The sequence below is a fragment of the Austrofundulus limnaeus genome, unplaced genomic scaffold, assembly GCF_001266775.1.
Source record: "Austrofundulus limnaeus strain Quisiro unplaced genomic scaffold, Austrofundulus_limnaeus-1.0 Scaffold7, whole genome shotgun sequence".
Lineage (NCBI taxonomy): Eukaryota > Metazoa > Chordata > Actinopteri > Cyprinodontiformes > Rivulidae > Austrofundulus > Austrofundulus limnaeus.
Genome location: NW_013952409.1, coordinates 5627548 through 5650883, shown reverse-complemented (window position 1 = coordinate 5650883; position 23336 = coordinate 5627548). Strand labels below are relative to the sequence as shown.

The 23336-nt window shown below is 38.5% G+C and overlaps 1 protein-coding gene across 2 annotated transcripts in view; it reads left to right on the top strand.

Annotated features, from left to right (window-relative positions):
• Window positions 1–23336, top strand: part of tmtc2b (transmembrane O-mannosyltransferase targeting cadherins 2b) — a 95022-nt gene that overhangs the window by 46481 nt on the left and 25205 nt on the right. The window contains exons 2-5 of one of the 2 annotated variants that reach the window (XM_014034603.1): window positions 299–875; window positions 18385–19231; window positions 20683–20797; window positions 22071–22156. In XM_014034603.1, coding sequence (XP_013890057.1) covers window positions 299–875; window positions 18385–19231; window positions 20683–20797; window positions 22071–22156 — 1625 coding nt within the window. The remainder of the gene's footprint in view (window positions 1–298; window positions 876–18384; window positions 19232–20682; window positions 20798–22070; window positions 22157–23336) is intronic. The other variant, XM_014034608.1, reaches the window with a different exon arrangement.

Sequence of the window (23336 nt, the reverse complement as noted above, 5' to 3'; positions counted from 1 at the left end):
GTATAAAGACTGCAAAGGCTGAAAAATCTTGAAGTCTGTATGAAATTGGAGGCAGTTTGAGGATTAAAATTTTTTTGGCTTTTTAAGCTCAAAAAGGGGGGTCGTATTATACATGAGATCATATAATACAGGAATAAATGTGGTAATTCGATTCTACATTTTTTACATTGTTTTCTTTTTGTGATTTTGTTTAGAAGTGGAAAACCCAAAGAACAAACCACAGGCTGCACAGATACTTTTAGTTACAGATATGTTTTATTTTTCTAACATTTGTTTTTTCTTCTCTCTCTCTTTACAGTCGTGCAATCAAGACCAATCAGGACCTGCTTCCAGAGACCCCCTGGACAAACATCTTTTACGATGACTTCTGGGGCACCTTACTCACACACAGTGGTAGCCATAAGTCTTACAGACCCCTCTGCACCCTCTCCTTCCGCCTTAACTATTTGGTGGGTGGGCTGGAGCCTTGGGGTTACCACCTGGTTAATGTAGCCCTCCACGGTGCTGTGACCATCCTGTTTACCTCTCTGGCCCGCCTGTTGCTTGGGGGAGGACTATGGAGCCTGCTAGCTGGCCTAATATTTGCTTCTCACCCTATCCACACTGAGGCAGTGGCGGGCGTTGTTGGACGGGCCGACGAAGGTGCTGCCCTGTTCTTCCTGCTGTCCTTGCTGTGTTACATTCATCACTGTAGACTGCGGGGGCACGCAGGGTCATTGCGACTTGCTGCATGGTTCTTGAGTAGCTTGGGCTGCGCAGCATGCAGTATGCTGTGGAAGGAGCTGGGAGTGACCGTTCTGGCTGTATCAGCACTGTACGATGTCTTTGTTTTCCACAGGTTCAAACTGCGACAAGTCATTACGCTCCTCTACAAGGTAAACCCTCTGTTCTTATATGAAGAATGACACAAATGACATTGAAAAGTTACACGACACAAAAGTTACATGTTGGTGTTTTTGATTTGTTTGCCAATCATCACAGCAAAATGAAAGTATCACAATGTATGACCAGCTGTGTCCTTTAGGCATGTTTGTGGCATTTTCTRTTAGTTAGAGCACAGGCCATGCAAAAGGATTGAACAAGCAAAGCTAAATAAAAAAACAAATCAGTAGAAGAAAAAAATAAAGAACAAATGGCTGAAATAACAAATCATGATGACTATTTTRTAACATCTTGTTTCCCCCAGCAACACCTGTCAGGAGCTTTTACTGATTTCATGACTACTCAGTGAGTTATGCACAACTCTTCACATCGTCCGAAATCCACCAAGATTTCAGTTCTGTGATACGGTCAACAAACAAGTCACTCTCTTAGCCACACCTGTTGGTTCATAAATTACACATTAAGCTTGCCATGTCCTGTAAGTATGTGAGCTTTCATTAATGAAGCATTGCAGAAACAAAAAACACAAACGGCATAGAGTGTAACGGAGCTGCATAAAATGTGTGTTAGATATCTCCCATTCCTAATCCTTTGACTGGCTGGGAGCATAAACTATTCATCATYACTACATCACAGTATCAAGCCGCAGAGCTGATTTACCTTTTCGTATGTTGATCTATCGAGTGCCTCGCTTTCAAATATGTGACAAAACTGAACTGAACCCACCACAATGCCTCTAYGCTTTCATAAATCTCACCAAGATGACCTCAGGCCCATCTCAAAGCATCCACAGACTCCATCCGAACTGCTGAAATTGACTCTCATTGTCGCAGTCGCATGACGAAAATCATGGGATTCAGATTGCAACGTCAAGTCTTCCACTCCTTTTTCCACAAACCGCATAAGAACTTAGTGTGTGATTGGTCAGAAGTTTGTGGGCGAATGTGTTTGTAGATAAAGAGACGCTGCATTTCACTTCAACTACCCGCTTCCATTTTTTTTAAATACTCGCTTTAAGAAGCCGACTGTTGTACCCAGAATTAGACATTTTAATTAAAGGACAAATAATGTCCAACGTCAATGCTTTTCTTTTTTAGTGTAGACCCCASTGGGAAGAAACCACGTCTGATGACATGTACCACAGCGGGGGGGGGGCTTATCAAGCCAAGAGCTTGAAAACGCAGTGTGCCAGGGGCTATAAAATGAACGTCAAACGAACACGTGACCGTGCATCGACTGTTCGACTTCAGTATAATGAACACTTTAAGGTGTTTTGGAAAAGGGACTAATGAGAACAACAAAGGATTTAAAAAAATGTTATGACAAGAAAAGCTGGATCTAAGAAAAGAGACAAACTGAAAGGAGGTAAAAATAAATACAGGCGGAAAAAGATGCCAGCTTTATACTTTTTCTTTTCACTGCTCAGTGTGGGGTGGTAATGAAGAGTAGAAGGCTCTGCTGACATCTACTCCATGCTTTCCTCTCATAATTTAGGCTTTATCTGACTYCTGTCTTGTCATGTGTGGCCCATCTCTTACCGCTGGAGAACGACCCCCCATGCTTGTCAGCCTTGGCCAAAGTACAAGGAAATGGGGCCAAAAAGGGCTGAAGGAAATGATGCTTCAAAGCTGACAGTTTTTCAACTCTTTAATTAAAAGTTCACACACCCTGCTGATCCAACTGTCTTTGGGATGAAAAGAACTGGAAGCCAGTTACAGTACTGGCACAAAGCGTGTTTTTCTTTTTTAGTTTGCCATCGTAGTTTACTCAACTGAAAGAATTTAGATATACTGTATATCCTAAATGTCTTTATTCCTCATTATTTAAGAATTAGAGTTTTAAATTAAAATGAATCACCAAATACCAATCCCTGAAATGTTTATTGTTCTGATGTTTTTGCAGGCAGAAACTCTCTAAGTTGAACTTTCATAAGTGCCTAACAAAAGCTTCAGAAAATTTCAGCCTAATTGTAGTTTTTGTGCTTTAGATGGTGGATAATTTAGAGAACTGTCAACAGCAAAGCATCAACTTTGTATACCAAATTCAGACCGTCCAATTTTACTGTGTGTAAAATTACACACTACACCCGAGCAGACTGTCTCAACGTTGTACACAAAGACAACCAACAATTTGAAGTCGCAAACATTTTAACCTAAAGGGAGCTCAATTAAAGCAGACTGCATTGCATTAAAGTGACAAATAAGGCACTGTGTGGGTTGAAATGCCCTTTAAGAAATGTACTAACTGCCATAAGAGGGGACTATAAAAGAGCATCATGCCTTTATTTTGCCAACATGCAACTATAGCTGACAGCAGTCATTATAGCAGCCTGTCATTTACTCACTCTGCAGGCAGTCTACAATCCAACACGGAGAGTTGTTGGAACTTCAGACACGCTAACTTCAGAGGATTATTTTAGATACAAAAGAGTGAATTTTGTATGTTTGCATTTTGTCATCCAATGTGTTTCCAAAATTGTCAGTACTGCAACATAGAGCATTTAAAATTTTGTGAGGTGAATTTTGTTGCCAGCATAAGTAAGTTTTAGAGCATCTCTCCTAATGAGCATTGAACTGTATCAAAATTATAATATAATTATAACTAAATTAAAGACAAGTCTTGCTTAAATGTTAAGATTCGTCAGCATGGACACCCGGCTTGTTTTTGTTTTTCGCTGTTTTGGAAGCTCAAACCCATCCTGTGGTTGGAATTTCGAGGCAGGCTTGTTGCATGACTGTCGAGCTGTAATGGGCTGGCGCTGTGTTTTATCACCGAGCTTTCCACTCGGCTCAGACCGTTTGACATTTAACGCTGGAAATGGTAAAATGGACCTGCTTATCTGATTGCGGCGCCCAGTCAATTACAGTAGCTTTATATCCACTGCAAATCTGCCTTTGTGCCATAATGACTTCTGTGTGCTGATAGAAGGGTGCAGGCAGGCGGTGTAGCTCCACTGGGTAATAACTCATTCATCAAGATTTTTGRCTCCAGGCTCTGCATGCAAATCAACTGAAAGAGGTGATTTGTTGGTACGATCTTCCTGTTTGTGTTTTCCAAAAAGTACATTAGTAATATTTCAGAATAAATCGCATAATTACTAGGTTTTCTTACAAAGCTAATATAAACCGCATATCTTACAGTARCTGCATTTTAATCCACTATGGTTTTATAATATGCATGTTCTCTTTGTCAAAAGGGGACRTATCATTCAAAATCCATTTTTTAGCCATTAAATATATTTTGTTGTGTACTAGGAGTCTCTAGGAGTGCAGAAAATACTAATTTAGTTTCTCCCGGTGCTTCTTACTTAAAACAAGGTCTGGACTCACCAACTACATAGTCGTAAACCCCTCTATCAAACTAAAATGGACTGCTCTGGATGCTGGAGGGGGGCGGAGTGTGAAGCACCTCGTTTGGATTTAAAGAGACAGCTTCAAAACGAGTTGATCTGAGATATGTCAGAAAAGAAAGAGGGGCTTTTGGAGTTACAATATGGAGGAATTAAGACCAAAGCATTGCAGTTCCGCTTTATATAGACCCGAACTGAATGATGTGAAAATGGTTGAAATGGCATCATTTAACAATTTCTGAATTATAGGAGTTTTGTTCTTAACATTTTCTTGGCTGTAAAAAGAAACTAGAAGCACTTGGAGAGTGCAAACCTCCGCCAAGACCAATTTCCCCCATCCTGTAAGAGTTAATGCACAAAAGCAGAGATGGAAACACATTTGCTGAATAAGTTCTGATGTGACAAACATTTAAGCAGGTAGTAAGCACAGGATTTCTTCTCAGTGGAGTCCAATGTGAAAAAAAAAGTCAGACTCATCACCCGACGTTATTCATCATCAAACTGGTGTTGGATTAAGCTCCTAAGTTTTCATCAGTCACATTTCACCATGTAAAACGTCTGTTTTATCCCCTTGTATGAGTTTGTAATGGTTTGACTCTCTTTATAAAGTACTTCCTGGCTCCCCCCGTCTCCAAACTTTGAGGCCCGGCAGCTCTCTGTTTACAAGCCTAATAGTGAGAAACTGTTTTGATTGGTTGTTTCAGAAATGTGGTGTGTTTGAGGAAATGGGAAAAATAGGTTTCATGGTGCAGTCACGCACTTCCTGGTCACAAAACGTCCTGTAAATGCGCATATTATGGCAAAAAATTATTCATCATTAAATGTGGCTTTAACATGACTTTTATAAAGTTTGAAGTCTGTGCTGTCCAATCCAGCTCACTGTTTTTTTACAGAAGCCCTGTGAAAGCATCACAGCTTTGCCGATCTCAGAGTGTTAAAAGAAAAAAATTCCTGTATCTGCATCGTGATCCGGAACATCACCAAAATTTAAAGATATGTTCCTTGGTCCAGTATCCACATGTGATAAAAATGTCATGACAATCCGTCCACAAGTTTTTGAGTAATGTTGTCCACAGACAGAACGATAGACATATGCGACCGAAAACATTACCTCGCCCTTGGCGGAGGTAATGATCTTTCTCTAAAACCATTAGACACATCATTCACTCACTAGTTATTTAAAATGTTATCCGACATTTAAAAAAGCCATATTTTATATATGTAGCATTGTACATTATGTTGAATATTTTTATGACCTAAAATAACCTACATCCTTTCCAACTCCTTCCGTTTTCTTTCTCCAGTCATTAGTCTGTTTATTTGGTGCTGAATCCAGCAGCTCCTATTGTGTTGATAATTGGTGCCTGTGCAAAGCTTTAGTTTACAATGTGTTCTAATTAGCTCTTTCCAAGTTWTGTGCTGTGTTGAAAAAGTGGGAAAAAAATGTACTGCCATTAAACTGTTTAATCAGACTGACCTTTACAGTGCTGATATTCTCCAGTTGCTTTGCTCCTGATTAAAGCCGTTGCAGCCATGTGTTGTTCTGTTGAGGCAATGAGTTGAAAGCAGTCAAATGTTACACTCYTGGCAGTGATGTTTGTACAATCTAACGACTGTTTATGTGGAAAAAACATGCGTTTTACAAGACAGTTTCCTGCACAGCATTAGTTAATAGGCTCATTTTTAATAAGAGATACTAAAAAACAATTAGAGGTTCTAATTTACTTCAGGGAGGAATGCTATTTATCGTAATCAGATGATGTTTACTCCGCAGGATAGTGCAGTAAATAGTTTACTAGAATTCTGTAACGTAACTTAGTAGTTTAATAAATAAAAAGGACAGAGAAACGTCGCTGGAAGCAAGCTCTTTAATAGAAAAATATTACGTATTTGGTCATAAAATTCTGTGTGAATTGTTTCCTGTTTCTTTAGTTTTGAACATTTTGAACATTGAAACATTGTTTCTTTGTCTGATTTGTCATGGCCGTGCAGTGTTACACTTCTTCTTCACATCCTTAACAAGAAAAAGAAAATGTTTGTGATTCATTTTTCCACCTTTTAGATCACTATATGAGCTCAAGTCCCTTCAGGGATGACACTTCTTATGTGACCATGATGATAAAAGWCTTTTGAAAATGCGATACTGGAAGCCAACGCTTTGAAAGCAAATCCTAGGTTTAAAAAAAAAAAGATTTATCTTAGTGACGTCATGTCAGTTTCTAGCATCCATCAGTACCTCCTGAACACAAAAGGCTTCAGCTTTATCTTCAGAGAAACATTCTCTCTTTGATCACTTCTGTTTCCATCCAGCGTCTAACAGGGTAACAGGAAGATCAGTTCTAAATCTGGGACGAGACCCATCTGGCCCTTTGTGAACGTCACACGAACATGTTTTATCTTTTCTCACCTCCTGTTTTTGGTTCACGCTTCTCCTGTCAGTTCAAGGTCACTGCTTCAGGTGTGTGTTGCGATGCGGACCTGACGGGGCTCACGTGGGCCGAGAACTCAGGTGCAGCGGAGCTTGTTTTGGCCAGCAGGCCTGACCTCAAGAACGTCAGGGATGGAGTTAATGGGAATGGCAGATGTGAGACGGGAGGTCTGTGCAAACACATGTACGCTTACCGTACATGCCATGGGTAATGCATGTGTGTGAGCTGCAAGGCAAGGCCAGCATACAAAATGTGACATTCATACGTACCGTTGCTGCATATATGAGGTAAAAGGAAACCCACCTCATGCATTCTTACCTGGGGCTCCACAGATGCTCCTCCGTGCTCTAATGGCTCCTGTCACTGTGTGATAGATTGAGCCTGGTGGGCTCAGCCAGTGCCCCCTGCCCTCACCCACCTGCTTCTCACATGAGGATACTGACGACTGCCTTTGGTAAGGATAAGGAAATGGGCAGTTAGAACCATGCATGGTCTTATAAATGTCAGCCATAGTTGTACATTTGAGGAACTGCTTTAATTATTTGAACCTGTACCATTACCATTTAATTGTATTTTAATGTAGCTGTTGTCAGTTCTGTTCAATTAGAAAATAAAGCGGTGTAAGATTTTTTTAATGGGTTCCAAYGTCATTTACAAACCCTTATCCTATGGCAATCCATTCTCACTTTTAACTCGTCACATATTGACGCTTTTCCAAGGTTCCTTCTGCGTCTGGTTTTGAGWACCCCCTCGCRCCAGTTATTGACAAGATGGGGCGGAATCCGTTGTCATAATTTCAGAAAGTYTAGAAAATGCACAAAAACKAACCGTCCCAAAGCCTAAAATTACCTTTATTCGCTCTAGACATCCCRTCCCTGACYCYASTACCTAAAATTAACCATCTACCCTGATCCCTAAAATTAACCACTTTTAGAAAGTGTAGGAAATTCACGTCARCTAYGTGTYCCAAACCCTAAAATKACCTAATATTCACCCTAGACATCCTATTCTTGACCCCACTACCTGAAATTAACCATGAACCCTGATCCCTAATATTAACCACAGACCCCAACTCAAAGACCCCTATATTTTGYGTCYGACGCGCCAAAATAAGACGCAGAGGGAACCTTGGAAAAGCGTCAATATGTGATGAGTTGGGAGTGAGAATGTGTTACCTATGGGCAGATATTGTTTTGCATGATTCTCAGACAGATCTCACACATGTTCCTATTTTTAAGATCAGGATGACTGAAACACTGAACTCRAAGTCCTAAAATGTGAAGCCAGAGACTAGTCATTGTTTTTGAGTACGTGAAAGATTTTCATAATTTATAGTTTCATCTCTGAAAAGCAGCACCCATAATAGGAGACGTATCTCCCAGCGAGGACTGAACAGGTCTTTCTGTGCCTGTATGTCTTCACGTTGGGGTAAAATAGGGCAAGTGCAGTCACAGTGATAGAAAGTGACTTGAGCTGGGTTCACTTCGGCGTACCATTCGTCAGGCCTGAGTGAAGCTGACAGGCATCTTTCCTGTACAAGTACAGAAGACCTTAGTTTCCCTTCTGAGCGAAGATGGAAACCAGGAGAAGGAATGAAAAGAACCATAAAAAACCCGGGCTGCTTTGAAAGATGATGTTATGCACCACGGTAGATTTGAAATTTATTCACAATGTCCTTTGTTTTACTCCACACAGAATAAAATAAAAAATCTGTAGTGACACATTTCGCAAGACTTCAGTAATGGAACGAAAAYTCCCAAAGCACCAATGTCCTGTATGATCACATGTGTGCACGAGTGGAATTGATAAAGACTGAAATTAATATTTGTAAAAGATTTTAAAAAGTGTTTAAAATAATTTATAATAGTGAATAAAMTGTATCGGTGCATGGTGCAGGCAGTGGACAAAGACAAAGGAAGGGACACTGCTGTATAGATTTTCAGGAAGTTAGTGTTGCTCCAGCTGTGAACAATAGACAATACAGCAAAGTGTTTTATAATGAGATTATTTCTGAGATATAAAAGTGAGGAAGGATGTGCACACATTTGACTATTTGTTTGTCAGATTCTGTTAATATATTCAGTGACACCACATCATGTCTCACATTGAAACTGACACAAAAAAAACATGAAAAAAAAAACACCAAAAGAAAATCAAATCTGAAAAGGGTTTCTTTTCTCCTGCTAGAAGATTCCTAGAAGTTAAGAAAGAAAAGCCTTGTTGCAAAAATGAATTTAGGATCCAGTTTTATAAAAAAAAGTATTCAGAAGTACAATTCCCAAAAACACTGAGTCGTCTTGTTTTTCTAAACTACTTTGAAAAGCCTAGCCATGAATTATCACTTAGTTTAATCCAATTYGTATTGACCATATTTGAAAGTTTCTCCATGTTTCTTCAAATCTGCTGTTGTCGTCTCGTATTTCGTGCTTAGTTGGTAGAGTGATTCATGAGCAGCCATGCAATGAGCTGAAGCTCAGTAATTTTATGAATAAGCACAAGCAGATTCTTGGAAGTTCTTTTACAGCCAAGTGTTGCTTTTTGGCAGTATTCCCCATAGATTTTATTTATTTATTTCCTCTTGTAGTACTCCCCAATTGTTTTCCATTCTCTCTTGTTTAGTTGCTGAGTTGCAGCTTTTGTCCTCACACATTCACTCGACTGTATAGACTTAATGGACACTGGCCGTAGCCCAGATCTAATTTCTCCTTGGTGACATGTTGGAATAATTACAGCAGCACTAAAGCCAAACCACACGGGACAGTCCTACACTTGTAAACATGGATGCAGATTTTGGAAAGAATCCTTGACGACAGATCCTACAAAGACCATTCCAGCTGTGGTGAGACTAAAATTGATTAAATCTCTTGATGCTGTGTGATCAAAGCTGGTTTCTCAGAGCATCACATCCACTGGGATTCAAGCTTAAAATCAAGACTTTTAGGAGTTATTTATACAATTTTCAATAGAGACTGAATCTAACTAGATCGGCATTTTAAAAATGAATTGTATATATTAACCATTTGGAGCAAATGGGGACATTCTGATGCCTCATTTCCGAGCAAGGACATCTGGGATTTCAGTTTTTAGACTCATTTGTAATCTGAGGGCATGCCAGGAGGGCATAATAATTGAGTTATTACGCCCTTGTGTGAATTCATCCCTGCGAGGGGACATGTGGAGCCCTCCACAAACGTGTGGGGTGTGCCCAGAATACTCCCACAACATTAAAGCTTCCTCAGGTTTTCTTTGATCTCCTACAACGTTTCCTTTTCTTCTTTCTTAAAAGTCACTTCCTGGTTTGAGATCCTCTTCTCTGTGGCCATCTTTGATTTGCAGTCTCTGCCGAAAGCAACGGAAAACGCTCTTAAATGACTTTTTATGATTCTGTAATGATTTTATGTCTGAGTTTTTTGTTTTTATCGGTTTTGCAACAGCTAAACAGTGACTTCACCACCCCCCCACCCTTAAACCTCTGTGATGAAGAGCTGCAGCTTTGAGTAGTTGTTCCCTTATCACCAAGCTTGCACACTTTACGTTATTCCTGTTTTTCACATTGTCGTATATCTTGCTCCTCTCAAAAGCACAACTTGCACTGTTTTTTTTTTTCCGTGAAGAAATATTTAAGGCTTTGGCAGCCACTGTAAATCATCATATCACACCACAAGTTATCCTTTTATTATTTTTTTATTATTATTTTTGCTGAACATTCGCAGAGTTTCTGTCGTGTTCGCCGATTGCCAGTATAAACAGCAACAAACGTTATGGTGTCACTGAATTGTGGTGCTCCGCTGTAACATGACGCTCCAGAGGGCTATTTTCAAAAAGTGGTTCAGAGAAGAAAAATGCTGTTGGAGCAATTTTCTTCATCCAGCATTTGAYGTCCCTCAGACAGCCCATCTGCTTAGTTTTGGACACAGCTCTGGTTTTTGTGTCATTCATCCATGTGAATAGGAGCTTACTGCCTCCTGGAACTCCTCAGTATCATTTAAAGCTTCCAAATACAAATAAATGAGCTGAGAATCTGTGCGTTTAGGACAATTCTAGCACCACATTTAGGATGTTTGATAGACTTTATATCTATTCTGTAAAATGTGTTTTATACATGCAACAGAAAATAGTTCACCTCGCTCCTGAAGCTTGGATCAGCATCCTGTCACRGTAAATTTGCTGCAGTGGTCACAGAGTGTAGTTGACCCTTACAGTTCAAATAAATAGGGGAAATAAAAGACTGGAAATCAAGAGCCCATAGGTTTATTTTTCAAACCATTACTGTGGTTTCACTCAATAAATATCTCCTCTAAAATGTTATAAATTCTGCTTTGGTTTTGGTTTTCTGTGGTCATTACGTTTATATTGTTAGGCCTGTTTGACCTTTTTGGTTTTACAGAATACGAGTATAGTTTGTAAAGGGATATTTTAAAAAGCTGATTTTGATTTGTTTCATTTTCTATTTTTCAGTTGATGTTCATGTTTGATTTTCTGCTAGCCATATGGCCCAAGAAAGTTTTTTTAATGTGTTTTTTTTATTTATCGAAATAAAAAGAAACAAACACAACTTTTTGAATCAGTAAGTCAGTACACTTGTACAACTGCCTTTATCTTTTAGAGAAGTTAATCAGATTTTGCTACTTTTTTCTGTAATTTTTAAGCTCACGTTTCACGGGTCTTTGAAAATTTTCCAACGTGGAGAATTTTCTATTACTCATCCAATTTTATTCTTTTTCTCAGGCCCCCAAATCATCTCCCTGAGGCCTACCTATAAAACATTTCTCCTTTAACGTTCAACCAGACATTCAGTCCCTCAGACATTGTCTGTCTGAACAAAGATGTGTTTTTCTTTCTTCTGTTATAAATCTGTTAATACCTATAGAGACTGACTATGGAAAATGAGTACTTTTGTTTAAAGCACATTAGAAAAAGCCCTGTCCGACCCTTTAATCAAGGTCACCTGGCTCATGAAAAGATGATATTTTGTAGGATGACTAGTATTATTTAAAAGAAGTGTGTTTTAGGAGCTTGGGTTTCAGTGATGTACAGAGAGAAGCTGGAATGTTGAATGAAGGTTTTAAAAGAAATGAATCCCATGTTGGTTCCATGATTATGGTTAATAAAAGTTGACCAAGACAGCATGAGTTGGCCTGTTTTACGTCGTCTTGGTCGGAAATTTCCCTGCTTGGATTTATTCCCTTTCGTCATGTAGATCTCAGCTCTTCTTTTTTTTCCACTGTGGGCCTGTAGTGTTTGGCAGAAGTACAGTATCAAACGTTCTGTTTACACATTCATCCCATCAACTGCTGGTTGATCTACACCCTGCAGTGTTGTACGTAGATCTGATGTTCATWTACCTCGCTGTCTTCTCATTGTGAGCTGTGAGTTCCATGTTTTACATTATTTCACCTTTGATGATCATCAGTCAAAAAAACAACTTTTTTAAACAAATTATTGGTCATCAATGGCATGCTTCCAGGGTTTGCTGCTTTTCTGAAGTGGATCCTCTCTCATCTTGGGCTCTGGGTATCCGCCAACCAAATGAGCTGACTCTTGAGGTTTTTTTTTTTATTTTTTATTTTTTTGGTGTGAGTTAAAAGCTTCGATCGTGACTGTTAGAGTTGGCTGTGAGGTCATGAACTTTCACTCTATGTGGTTCTCAATCCGGCAGTGACTGATTTGACTAAAGGGAAAGACTTGTTTTGATTTTATTTTCTTATCTAAGCATTTGCTGACACATTAAGTATCTTAACATAGATTATTTCCATTCCAGGCAGCTACTTATTTAGTATTACTAGGCTCATTCAGAAGACAGTACCGCTAAATGGCCGAATGATGATGCTCCCTCTGGCAGTTCAGAATTTACAGAACGTAGACGTTCTAACACACCCAGAGAACATTATTCAGTGCAGGACTAAGGCATGGGGAAAAAAAACCTCAACTGCTCTGACGTGTTGCTGTCACTCAGTCTGCTGATGAGTTTTATAATATTGCAGAGATCAAAATATGGTCAAGTGTATTTTTTAAGGTTTTAAGTTTCATAATAACATGAATGTGTTCATGGTTGTATCCGTGTTGCTGCATACTTTTAGTCAGTCTTTGTGCCGATAAGGATCGTTGCACATTTACTTCCTCCTCGGCACATTGATAGAGCAAAGAGTTTACAAGAATCAAACAAATAAAATAAAATAAAATAAAATTAAATTAAATTAAAAAAATAAAATAAAATAAACACCAAAAGTTTAAATCTGGTGTTAGATTTCAGAAACATGAAACCTGATATAGCTTACTGTGTTTGAGTTGCACTCTTTGTAGTATAATGTAGGTATCAACTGAGTTTTGTCCCTTTTAATATAAACAAAACCCAGTAAGGCACTGATAAAATAGAAAAATGAATAAATATTTGTAGGCGTGTCTCTTAATGAGTAATTTATGCTTTTACAACAGAATCTTATCTCCATGTGTGTTTTATTACTTGAAATTGGAAATCTGCAAAATATGCTATGAAGGGAATGAATGTAAAAAATATATGAGGAGAAAAAAAATGTAACATATGATAAATGTCAATAACAAAATGCAACCCATACCATGAATAAATCGTAAATTTGCGTTGCGCTGTCATGTGCCAGCTGTTGCTAATCCATAGCACATGTTGGGAAGTGAATAATTAGGCTCTTATCTTGTCTCGCTTGCTTAGAATCAGGTTTTACACCCAAAGGTTCTGCGCCGTCTCGGAGGATCACAACAGCTGCAGCTGATAAGAAAGAAGAGAGAGTGAACTTGCGGTTCAGGCTTGATTAGTTGTTCCAGCATTTAAAGTCTAACGTTTATCCATCCATCAAACCCATAGATAGGTWTTTGCTGGCTTTCACGAGGATGTGGTGTGCTTACTAAATGTGAGCTTTCTTTGTGTTTGTGCCTGTGTCTGAAGGCTTTGAAGGTGGTAACACTTAGATTGGTTCCCTGAGCTCATTTTCACTTCCATTACAAGTCTATCAGTGTAAGGCAGGATCTTGATGAAAGGCCCTCTGCAGACAATTGATCTCAGTAATGATGAAGAGGAGGGAATAGGTCAGACGTGCCACTTCTTTCACAGGATTTTTTTTCTCAGGTTGCTGCCAGAGTACGARCCAATCCTGGCTTTGCCCTTTGGTGGGCTTGTTAGATGTTCAGTGTGATAGATTGTTCTTGGAATGATTTGGAAAAACTGTAGATATATGGTGCACATCGGCCAATTATACGGAAAAGCCTTCGTGTGCCTAAAATATTTTCTCCGAGCTAATTAAATTTCTCTTTGAGCTCCTTTCAATTTATTTATCTACAGACCTTTGCTCTCAAAAACCGCATTGTTAAACAAAGAAAAGCAACAATAGCAACAAAGAAAAATCCAATAAGAGACACAAAACTAAAGTCTCCCACTTAGCCTGTTTTGCAACTCATCTCCAAGGATATTCAATTTATTTACATGTATGATTTATAAAGCCTAAATTGTTACAGTTGAGGGCTGATTGCTCCTCAAACAGAAAAGAGATAAAACCAACCCACTTGTCTCCCTCAGGGTTGTGGTAAACTACTTATTTCAGAATAAGCTGGATTATTAGCAAAAGACACAAAGCTGGAAGGCTTTGGGTTTCCAGTGAAATAGGGCCCCGGGACTTAGACAGCTATTGGACAGTTAATAACTGAGCATATGCTTTTGTATTTAACTAGAACCATCCTCTGAAGGATACACATCTTTGTTTGTCTCTCTGTAATCGGTGCCCCCTGGTAGGTCTCCGAACCGATTCCTGTTTCTTTGCCATCGACTTGTCATTGCTGAAAAGTCGGAAAAGTTATTAAAATAAGGCTTGAGAATTATTTAGATGAATGCAATCGAAAGACTTGCAATATTTATTACCACACAGAAAATTTCTCTTGATCAAAAAAAAGAAAAAAAGGGAGGGGGGGTGTATACAAGTGCAGCAGTAAAGTGTCACCTCCCCTCAGTCCTCAACACTGACATATGGATGTAGTTAGGATGGTAGTATATGAGTTTGTGCTGAGTCTGCAAAGAGTCAAGATGACATATTTGTTTGTCACTGCGCCAGGTTTGAATGTTTAGAAGCAGTTCTAGATTATTAAGCATGTTCAGCTCCTCAAAAGTAAATGCAAAAAAAAAAAAAAAGGCCACATCATTGTCTTTCTGATTATTTTTCTTTTAATCACAGCATGAGCCAAGGTCACTTGTTAAATTTAAAAGACAGCATGCACAGGTCATGAAACACAGGGTTTTGTCATTTTAGGAACCAGAAAGTTTGCATAATCTATTTATCTTCTTAAACTGAAGTAACAAACCACTTTGTTACTATATGCATGCCTGTGTTTGGAGCAGCCACTTGTCTTGAATCCCTGTTAAAAAGTTTCAGGAATCTGAGCTGGATATTCCTCAAGCAGTGACTGAGGAGTATTAACACTGCCCCATAAACCTCTCTGGCACAGTCTGTACAAAGTGCAGCCCCTGGGCCTCTCAGACCCTCTCAGACCACTTCAACCTGCCTCTGTGTGGCAGTGGAGTATTTTTAATTTTGTTTTTTTGTTTTTTGTAAAGTAGCAACAAGGTCTCTTTAATTTTGGTTGAACTTGACTAATTAGTTGTATAAAATAGGGGCATTTTTGTAATACAACTGATATATCACATTTTTTTACTCAGTCAAAAAAAAATCCTGTAAGTCTTATTGAGTTTGTAAATAAGTAAAGTGAGTCAGTAAATAACTTGCATTTCCTGAGAAAATGAAATGTGAATGCCTAATGTTGAAAGACTTTTGTTGAGTATCTAAAAAAGCTAAAGCTATCATAGTTTTAAAAAGTATATAAAATAGCTGAAATTAGCATAAAGAAACAGAGCATATTTGCTGAATTAAGCAGTAAGATGCTGAAATTATCATAGAAATATTAATTTAGCTGAAAAAGCTTAAATTAGCTAAAAAGTAGATGAAAACACAGAAAACAGCTGAAACTAGACATGGGTTTTTACGATGCATAAACAAGTGTGCATTGCCTGCAGCTTGAACTGTGACCAAGTTGAAATGTGTTTGCCAATCAAGTACCAGCCTGTGCCTGCCGAGTCAGCAGTTGTTTGTGATGAGGGTAGTTTGTGAGAATGTGACAATTAGAAAATATGTAGTTGTAATGAAACATTATGTTTATGGCTGGGATTGAACCCTGATCTCCCGCATGAAAGCCCATAGTGTTCACCATGAGACTATAGGAGCTGTTGCAGTAGGCACTCCCAGTGTTAAGTTTGTATGTGTGCTGAAAGAGGCCATATTGCCAATGCAATTGTTGACACTAAACTGCAATATATTACAACAATAAAGGAATATTAGGACAATATTATAGTGAAATATCAAAATACAATCATGTTTGTATTGTAAACACTGAACTGCTGAGTTTAAATATTATTAAACTATGGTGCAGTACTAAGTAGATACAGCATGGGGCAGTATTGGACCAATATAAGGCTCCATTGACTCCTATTATTTGATTTTAACATTAATATTTCAAAAAAATATAAGTTGTACAGGCATCAAAAGGCATAGCAATCATTTGGCACAGGAGCTTGACAGATATAAATTACAATGGCAGCTCTAGGACAAAGTATGCAGGAGGAGAAGCATGCCAAAGTGGAGATGACTTGGATGGGAAACGAATCACAATAGTGTGCATTGCCAATGCAATGCACACTGACTAGCAAAAAGCAGCTGAAAGAAGCTTAAATTGCTTAAAATAACTGAAACAATCTAAAGCATAAAAACATTGAAATTAGCAGAATAGCAGAAAAGGATAGAATGATAGCTAAAAAGGCTAGAAGCTAAATGCAGCAGAAACAGAACAAAAAGTAAAAAGTACAGTAAAGATTTATGAACATTTTGAATGATTTTAAGGATGTTGAAGACCGCTCCATTAATTTTCAATATGAAAAGAATTGCAAAAAAATAAAAAAATAAAAAAAACAAAATATCTAAAAGTACAAATTGCTTAAGAACCAAACCTCATAGCTGGAATGTCCTGAAGGAACATCAGGAACAGCATGCAGTCTCTTGGGTCTTTTAAAAGTTTACACACTGGAACTTGTTTTTGTTTTTAAGTCAACTTCTCTAAACAAAACCATCAGTAATTGATTGTGGCTGACAGATACCTGTACTTCACTCATTGTATCCTTGCAAAACTGTCGTAATTTTTTAAGATTTAGCTTCTTTTCAAAGATTCTCATTTTTTTTCCAATATTTGTTTATCTCTAGCTATTGTTTTCCTTTAGTTTTCATAGGAAGCTGAGCATGATAGCGCCTGCTGTTACTGGATTTAATGAGAAATACTGATCTAGATTGGCAACTAAAGGTCAAAGTTTCATTCATGTGAACAGCTTCAGCCRTGGCATTCTGGCACATCTCCTCAAAATACTGAATCACAGCAGGCTGTTGTCAGGTCTCCCCTGAAGGTTTTGTCAGACCTGACCTTTTTTTAAATTATTTTTTTGTGTGCTCTCTTGTTATCTTTAAAATTTGAACAAAAAACATATACCAGTAGTAATTCATCTCAAGAATACCACTCTTCTGTTGTAATAAGATGATAAAATTGTTTTTTATAGCACTTAACAGCACTTTCTCCAGCTTTTCTAGCCTGCCGTTTTCTTTCTGTGCACTAGATTTGCCATAGCTGTGATCATTAACAAACTGAGGCTGTTTCCAAAGGTTAATGAATCCCCTATATTGCAGATACAATTTGAAAATGACAAGACAATCAATATGACAACCCCAAAGCAGGAGTGCTGTTTGTTTATGATCACAGATGAGGCATAGTTGAACCCTCCGGCATGTGGAGCTTTAAAAATGACACTTTCTGGTAAAAATGCATTGTTGCTTTAGATTGAGTTACTTCAGATTCGAGTTTGAATATCAACATAATTACATCTGAGACACCATTGAGAGTGATGATGCCCTGGAGAATTAGATTCAGTCAACTCAGTAATAGAAAAAACGAATAATAATAACGCTGTTTTTGTTATTCTGTATTTTTYCCGATAGCAATTTTACTATTTGTTAAATATTCTTTATATATTTCTCAAGCACAATACAAGCTGATTGAGCAGCTCTGTGCATGTWTTGCAGCTATTTCTGAGCAAAGTTTCCAACATGAATACAAAAAAATAAATCAGTAGGTCCGGACGTCGGAACTGTCTTGTGCAGAAATACAGGAAATCCAGTCATTTTTCAACGTTCTGCCAGCAAACCGTTGAACAACCAAACACAATATAAATATTTCATCTGTATTTCCACACATTTGGGAAAGTGTTTAATATCAGGTTTAAAAAAATGATGAATAGAGTTCATATAGCTGTGTTTGTTTTGAAAGGTTTACGGAGGCCGTGGAGTTGAAAAGAAAACTTCTGTGTGAATAGAAAAGTCTGTTAAAAGGTCACCTTCACTTTTAAACAATCAATGAATTTATTCCGTGGCTTTTATATGAATAAAAAATAAAGCGTGGAAAGCATATTTTATTTCAACTCGGTGGAAAATTCAAATAAACATTTTTAACTAGACCTGCCAAACATTGTAAGACTTGGTGTTGAATACATCCAAACTGTTTTGGCCGCTTTAAAACTTTACTCAAAAACCATGTTTTGTTTGATCTACTTTAGTGCTTTTGTTAATGTAGGCTGAGTGTCTGAACACCACCTCTCTTTTCTTTGTCACACAGAGAAAGAACATCCACCTGCTGCTGAACGTGTTTTTCTTGGCAGCGTGGGGAGTTGTCTTATTGGCGTGCCGCTTCTCTTGGATGGGCAACAAACCCCCGAACTTCTCCAACTCCGACAACCCCGCGGCGGACTCCCCCTCGCTCATCACCAGGACATTAACCTTTTTCTACCTGCCTGCCTTTAACTTTTGGCTCCTCCTCTGCCCAGACAAGCTCAGCTTTGATTGGTCAATGGATGCTTTGCCTCTGATCAGGACCCTTGCCGACTGGAGGAACCTTCACACGCTTGTGTTTTATCCTGGGTTGTTGTTGTTGGCTTGGTTCTGCCTGTGGACTCCCGCGACAGTAAAGAGCAAGGACACCAATGGGAAAGCGCTCCATTACATTAATGGCAGAAATGGGAACAGTAATGGACACAGTTACCACTGTAACAGCCATGAACACGTGAGCAACTCCCACACAGATGTTCATCATAATAGTACACAAAATGGTACCAAAACACACAACGAAAGCAGGACTCCACTGCCTACCAGCGAAAATGTTGTGGCATTCTCCCTGGGCCTCTTGATTATCCCTTTTCTACCAGCCACAAACTTGTTTTTTTATGTAGGATTTGTGATAGCGGAGCGGGTACTGTACATCCCCAGCATGGGTTTTTGCCTGTTGGTTGCAGTGGGGACGAGGTCTCTGTACATCCGCTTGCGGCGCAGGTCTTTCAGGACAGTTTTGCTGTACTGCAGTGCAGTTCTGGTTTTACTTTTTAGCGCCAAGACTGTTTTGAGGAACCAGGACTGGCAGAATGAAGAGATGCTCTACAAGTCAGGGATTTATGTCAATCCTGCCAAAGGTAAGACTCAAATGAGATTTTATTTTATACATTTGCCTGACGAACATGAGTTCCCAAGTCTGTTTTTTTTCTTTCCTTCTTATGTGGTACTAAATAATTTAAAGGGAATCTGCTCCAAAACGTCTTCATCGCTCAGCTTCAGCACCGAAAAAGGAAACATCCACAAGCTGATCTTATAGCGCTGGAAAATTTGAAAAGTCTGATCAGATATAAAAGATTCTAAAGCAAACATTGGCTTAAAATGAAAGTATAGAGACGTCAATCCTGGTTATTTTTCTTCGTGTTTAAAGACGACACACACGCCTGACCTCTCTCGTCTCCGACTACCACTATCAAAAAGAGATAAAATATTCAAAAGTATTTAAATTCTTCAGACACAGATTTAAATCCGAAGCGAAGTTTGCTCAGCCACTAAGGAGCGAAACAGGGAAGGGCCTCACAAAGCAACAGAGGGACATGTTGAGTTAGCTAATTTCCCTTTCAGATTCTGCAGCGGAGCTGAGGCATGACAGCTGTTTGTTTTGGCAGGCCAGCACAGTAGCAACAACAAAAAAAAGACATACATTCAATAAAGCTAAAATGAGATTTGAAAAGAGATGCACATGCCCCTGCAATTGTTTCAACTGTTTTGGAAACCGCAAAACACTAAGAAATAAAAGGAGATACCAAGAAAGCAGCTATAACTGGATGCTCTGTGATGTTACTGATACTAATTATCCTGTCAGGATTACACTGAGTCACGTTTCAAAAGTATATTAATCCACCACAAACCACACATTTAAGGCCTGTAAACATGTCACAGTAAAAAGGCCAGTGGAGATGCTTGTAGCCAATAAAATACCTCATTAAGTCTTTCATGAATTTTTAAAAACAATGCTTAATGGAGATGTAAGATAGGTGTTTAGTCTCAGTAGATTTATACAGTTGCATTCGTTTTTCTGTGCATTTGGTCGTAGCTAATATCCATAAAACTGCTTTAATCTGCTCTGTTCCACTTTCAGTTCACTTCTATTGAGTCTTTTGTTCATTCTCCTGAATACATTTTCTCTTAGTCTCTGCACAAAATGGTAAAAAAAAAAATCAGAGCAAACTTACATCACCTGTCAGTTACTGTTCTCCTTCACTTCTTCAATGCCGCTGTGGTGGTCTTCTTTTCAAGCACCGTCTCGTAAAAAACACTGATTCTTGTGCATTAAGCTCCCCTAGTGTGTAGTTTTTTTTTCCTCTGTCTGAGTAGCTCCTGCAGATCTGCATCTTTTTTTAGAAGTTAAAAAGCATGTAAACTGTTGAGAGCCTTTGAAAAAGATATAAGAAATRTCACTTGACACTGAAAGTCTCTCCCGCTGCTGTAACTCTTGAGCCTTTTTAGGGTTCTGTTAAAAAAAAACTGACGTAAAAGATCATGGCACAAATTTTCTATGTCTTCATCATTTCTTTTCTTGACCTGTCAGCTTGGGGCAATCTTGGAAATGTTTTGAAGAGCCAAGGGGAGATGGAAAAGGCCGAACAGGCTTACAGAAACGCATTATACTACCGCAGCAACATGGCCGACATGCTGTATAACCTGTGAGTTGAATTATGTTCATTTGTCTCTGATCTAACTCGGTATCTGTTGATGTCAGCTTCTTTTTTTAGAAGTCTGAAATTGCTTAACAAAATGCATGAACAAATGGAGAAGCCCTACTTTTAGCTCTACAACTGTAATGTCAGAGGAAGCGCTGTTTTGTCTTCTATTCCCCAAAGTGTTGTTTGCCTGACAGCAGTATTAATGATGCTGTTTTAGTCTGAGGGGAAGCACAAATTGTTAGCCAATATTCACAGTTTACCCCGCCTTTGGTTAGCAAAATGTTTGAAAGGCATTTAAATAATTTGTACCAAACAGTTTCTGACATCAGCCATAGAGCGTAGCGAATGGAGAATGAGGCAAATGTCTTTGGCTAGGCTAATTGCTAGACAAATAAAGGACATTTTTATCATAATTCTTAAGGCCTATAAACCAATACTTTCTCAAAACGGATACACCGATATGTATTTTCTGCTGGATGTAATAATTCTCTGAAAGTCAAGTAAAATTTTGGACATGCTAATCAGGCAAACTGATACGTTCAACAGCCTCAACATCACTGACATAATGGTCTATTAGTGGTGCGACAATAAATGTACCCATATCGAACCGTTCAGTACAGTGCTTTAAGTTCAATACACACTTGTATGGAACAATACAGATTTTTAAAATTTATTTTATCAGCTTGTCTTCTGAAGAGGCTCTGTGTTGAAGGATCAGAGCATCTGTGTTCGACTACTCCGTCTAGGCTGTATTTTCGAGCGCAGATCCCCTGAGAAACTTGCTGTTTCAGCAAAATTTAAGTTTAAATTCAAGTTAAAAACTGTGCTTTTGAGGTTAAACAAATGTTCATAAATAATTTCAATAAATTACAAGCTAAAAAGGGCATGGATATTTCAGTTATTTGTATCTTGAACTGTGAGACTAAAGTATCAAAATGAACCGAATTTCTGTATCGTTGCACCCCTATGGTCTATCTCTGCTTTTAGTAGTAAAATGCAAAAGTATGGAGATTTAATATTAGCTATGATAGTGTTTTTTCCCCACCAATGTCATTTTTGAAAAAGAATTGTTTTGTAAGCCTYGAAAAGGTTTGCCTCTTTCTCCGTACTCTGTACTCTCTGATGGATAAAGTACTAACTACTGATGATTATTAAACACCACTTCAAAGTTGACTGGATTGTTTTTTCACCTTAAAAGCAGCTTTAAAATTCAATTATACCTTTTTGATCTTTAAACTGCCTGAACTCTTTTTTTTTTTTTTGTCTGATCCAGTGGTTTGCTGCTGCAGGAGAGCAACAAATTCTCAGAGGCGCTCCACTACTACAAGCTGGCCATTGGGAGTCGGCCAACTCTGGCTTGTAAGTACAGTTCTTCCTTTTTTTATTGACAGTGTCCAGCTCTTGTGGTTGTGGTTGTGCTGTGTCCAGGCAACCGTGAACAAAAGCTGTGGTTATGCGAAGGGAAAGAAGCGGATCACAAAGGGCAGTGGGTATACGGCTGAATTAAACATTCAGGCGCAGCTGCGTGAGCGCCTTTCAAAGCCCAGTTATGTCAACAGATCGAGCAAATTCATGATGTCATTTACTGGGAATTCAGACAACAATGCTTCCATTCCCTTTATACCTTCTTTGTCCTGTTGTGTTTCCTTTGCCTTTTTTTTTTACTCCTTTCAGTTTTTTCTTCACATTTTCTCTTTAACACCCATTTCTCCTGTTAAAAATCTCCAGCGTGTCATCTTCCAGCCCACAGTTCGTACAAATCGCTCCCGTTCTCACCTGATCACACAATAAATTAGCACCCCATAGTTCTGGGCATCAGTCAGTGACAGATTAACAGATAATCTTAAACAGTTCTTCCTTTCTTCCCAGATTAATTATGCATCTAATCAAGCTCGCAGTCATACAGGGAAATTCTCATTCAGCATGCAATTATCCAATCTGTTATAGCCAATAAGAGTGTTAATTAATTACTCTAAGTAGCTGACGTTTTGCAGCCAGAATGATAATGTGACAATTAGTGTTTTTTTTTTCCTTCATTTTTTTCAAGGTTACACCATTACTCACTGCCTAATTGTAAGATACTAAGGGCAAATTGTTGCCCTTTTATGCAGCATGTTCCGTGGTAAAGCATCGCTAATTTAGTTTTGGCTGCAGAAAACYAATACAGGAGGCAGATCAAATTAAATGTAACTTTTGTCAAATTGTGTTTTATTGAAAGCTCCTACAGTGGAAGAATGCTTTTTTGAGTTGATGCAACATCAGATGAAACAAATGGGTAAGAAAGATGCGGGAATGCTAACTCCAATAAACAGAAGTGATGTGGGCTCGTAGAGGAAAGGAATATATTTCCCAAATACTCCTCATTACATTAGTGTTATCTTCCAAAGCCTTTCAGACTGATCTGCTTTAGCAAGTTAATTAATTCCAACAGGCAGACTTGGCAGTGAGTTGCTTCAGGAAACGTTTCCACAGAGAGTTGTTGATCCAAAGATCTTGTATTTGACTGCTCAGGAATGGTGGAAAGTAATATATATATATA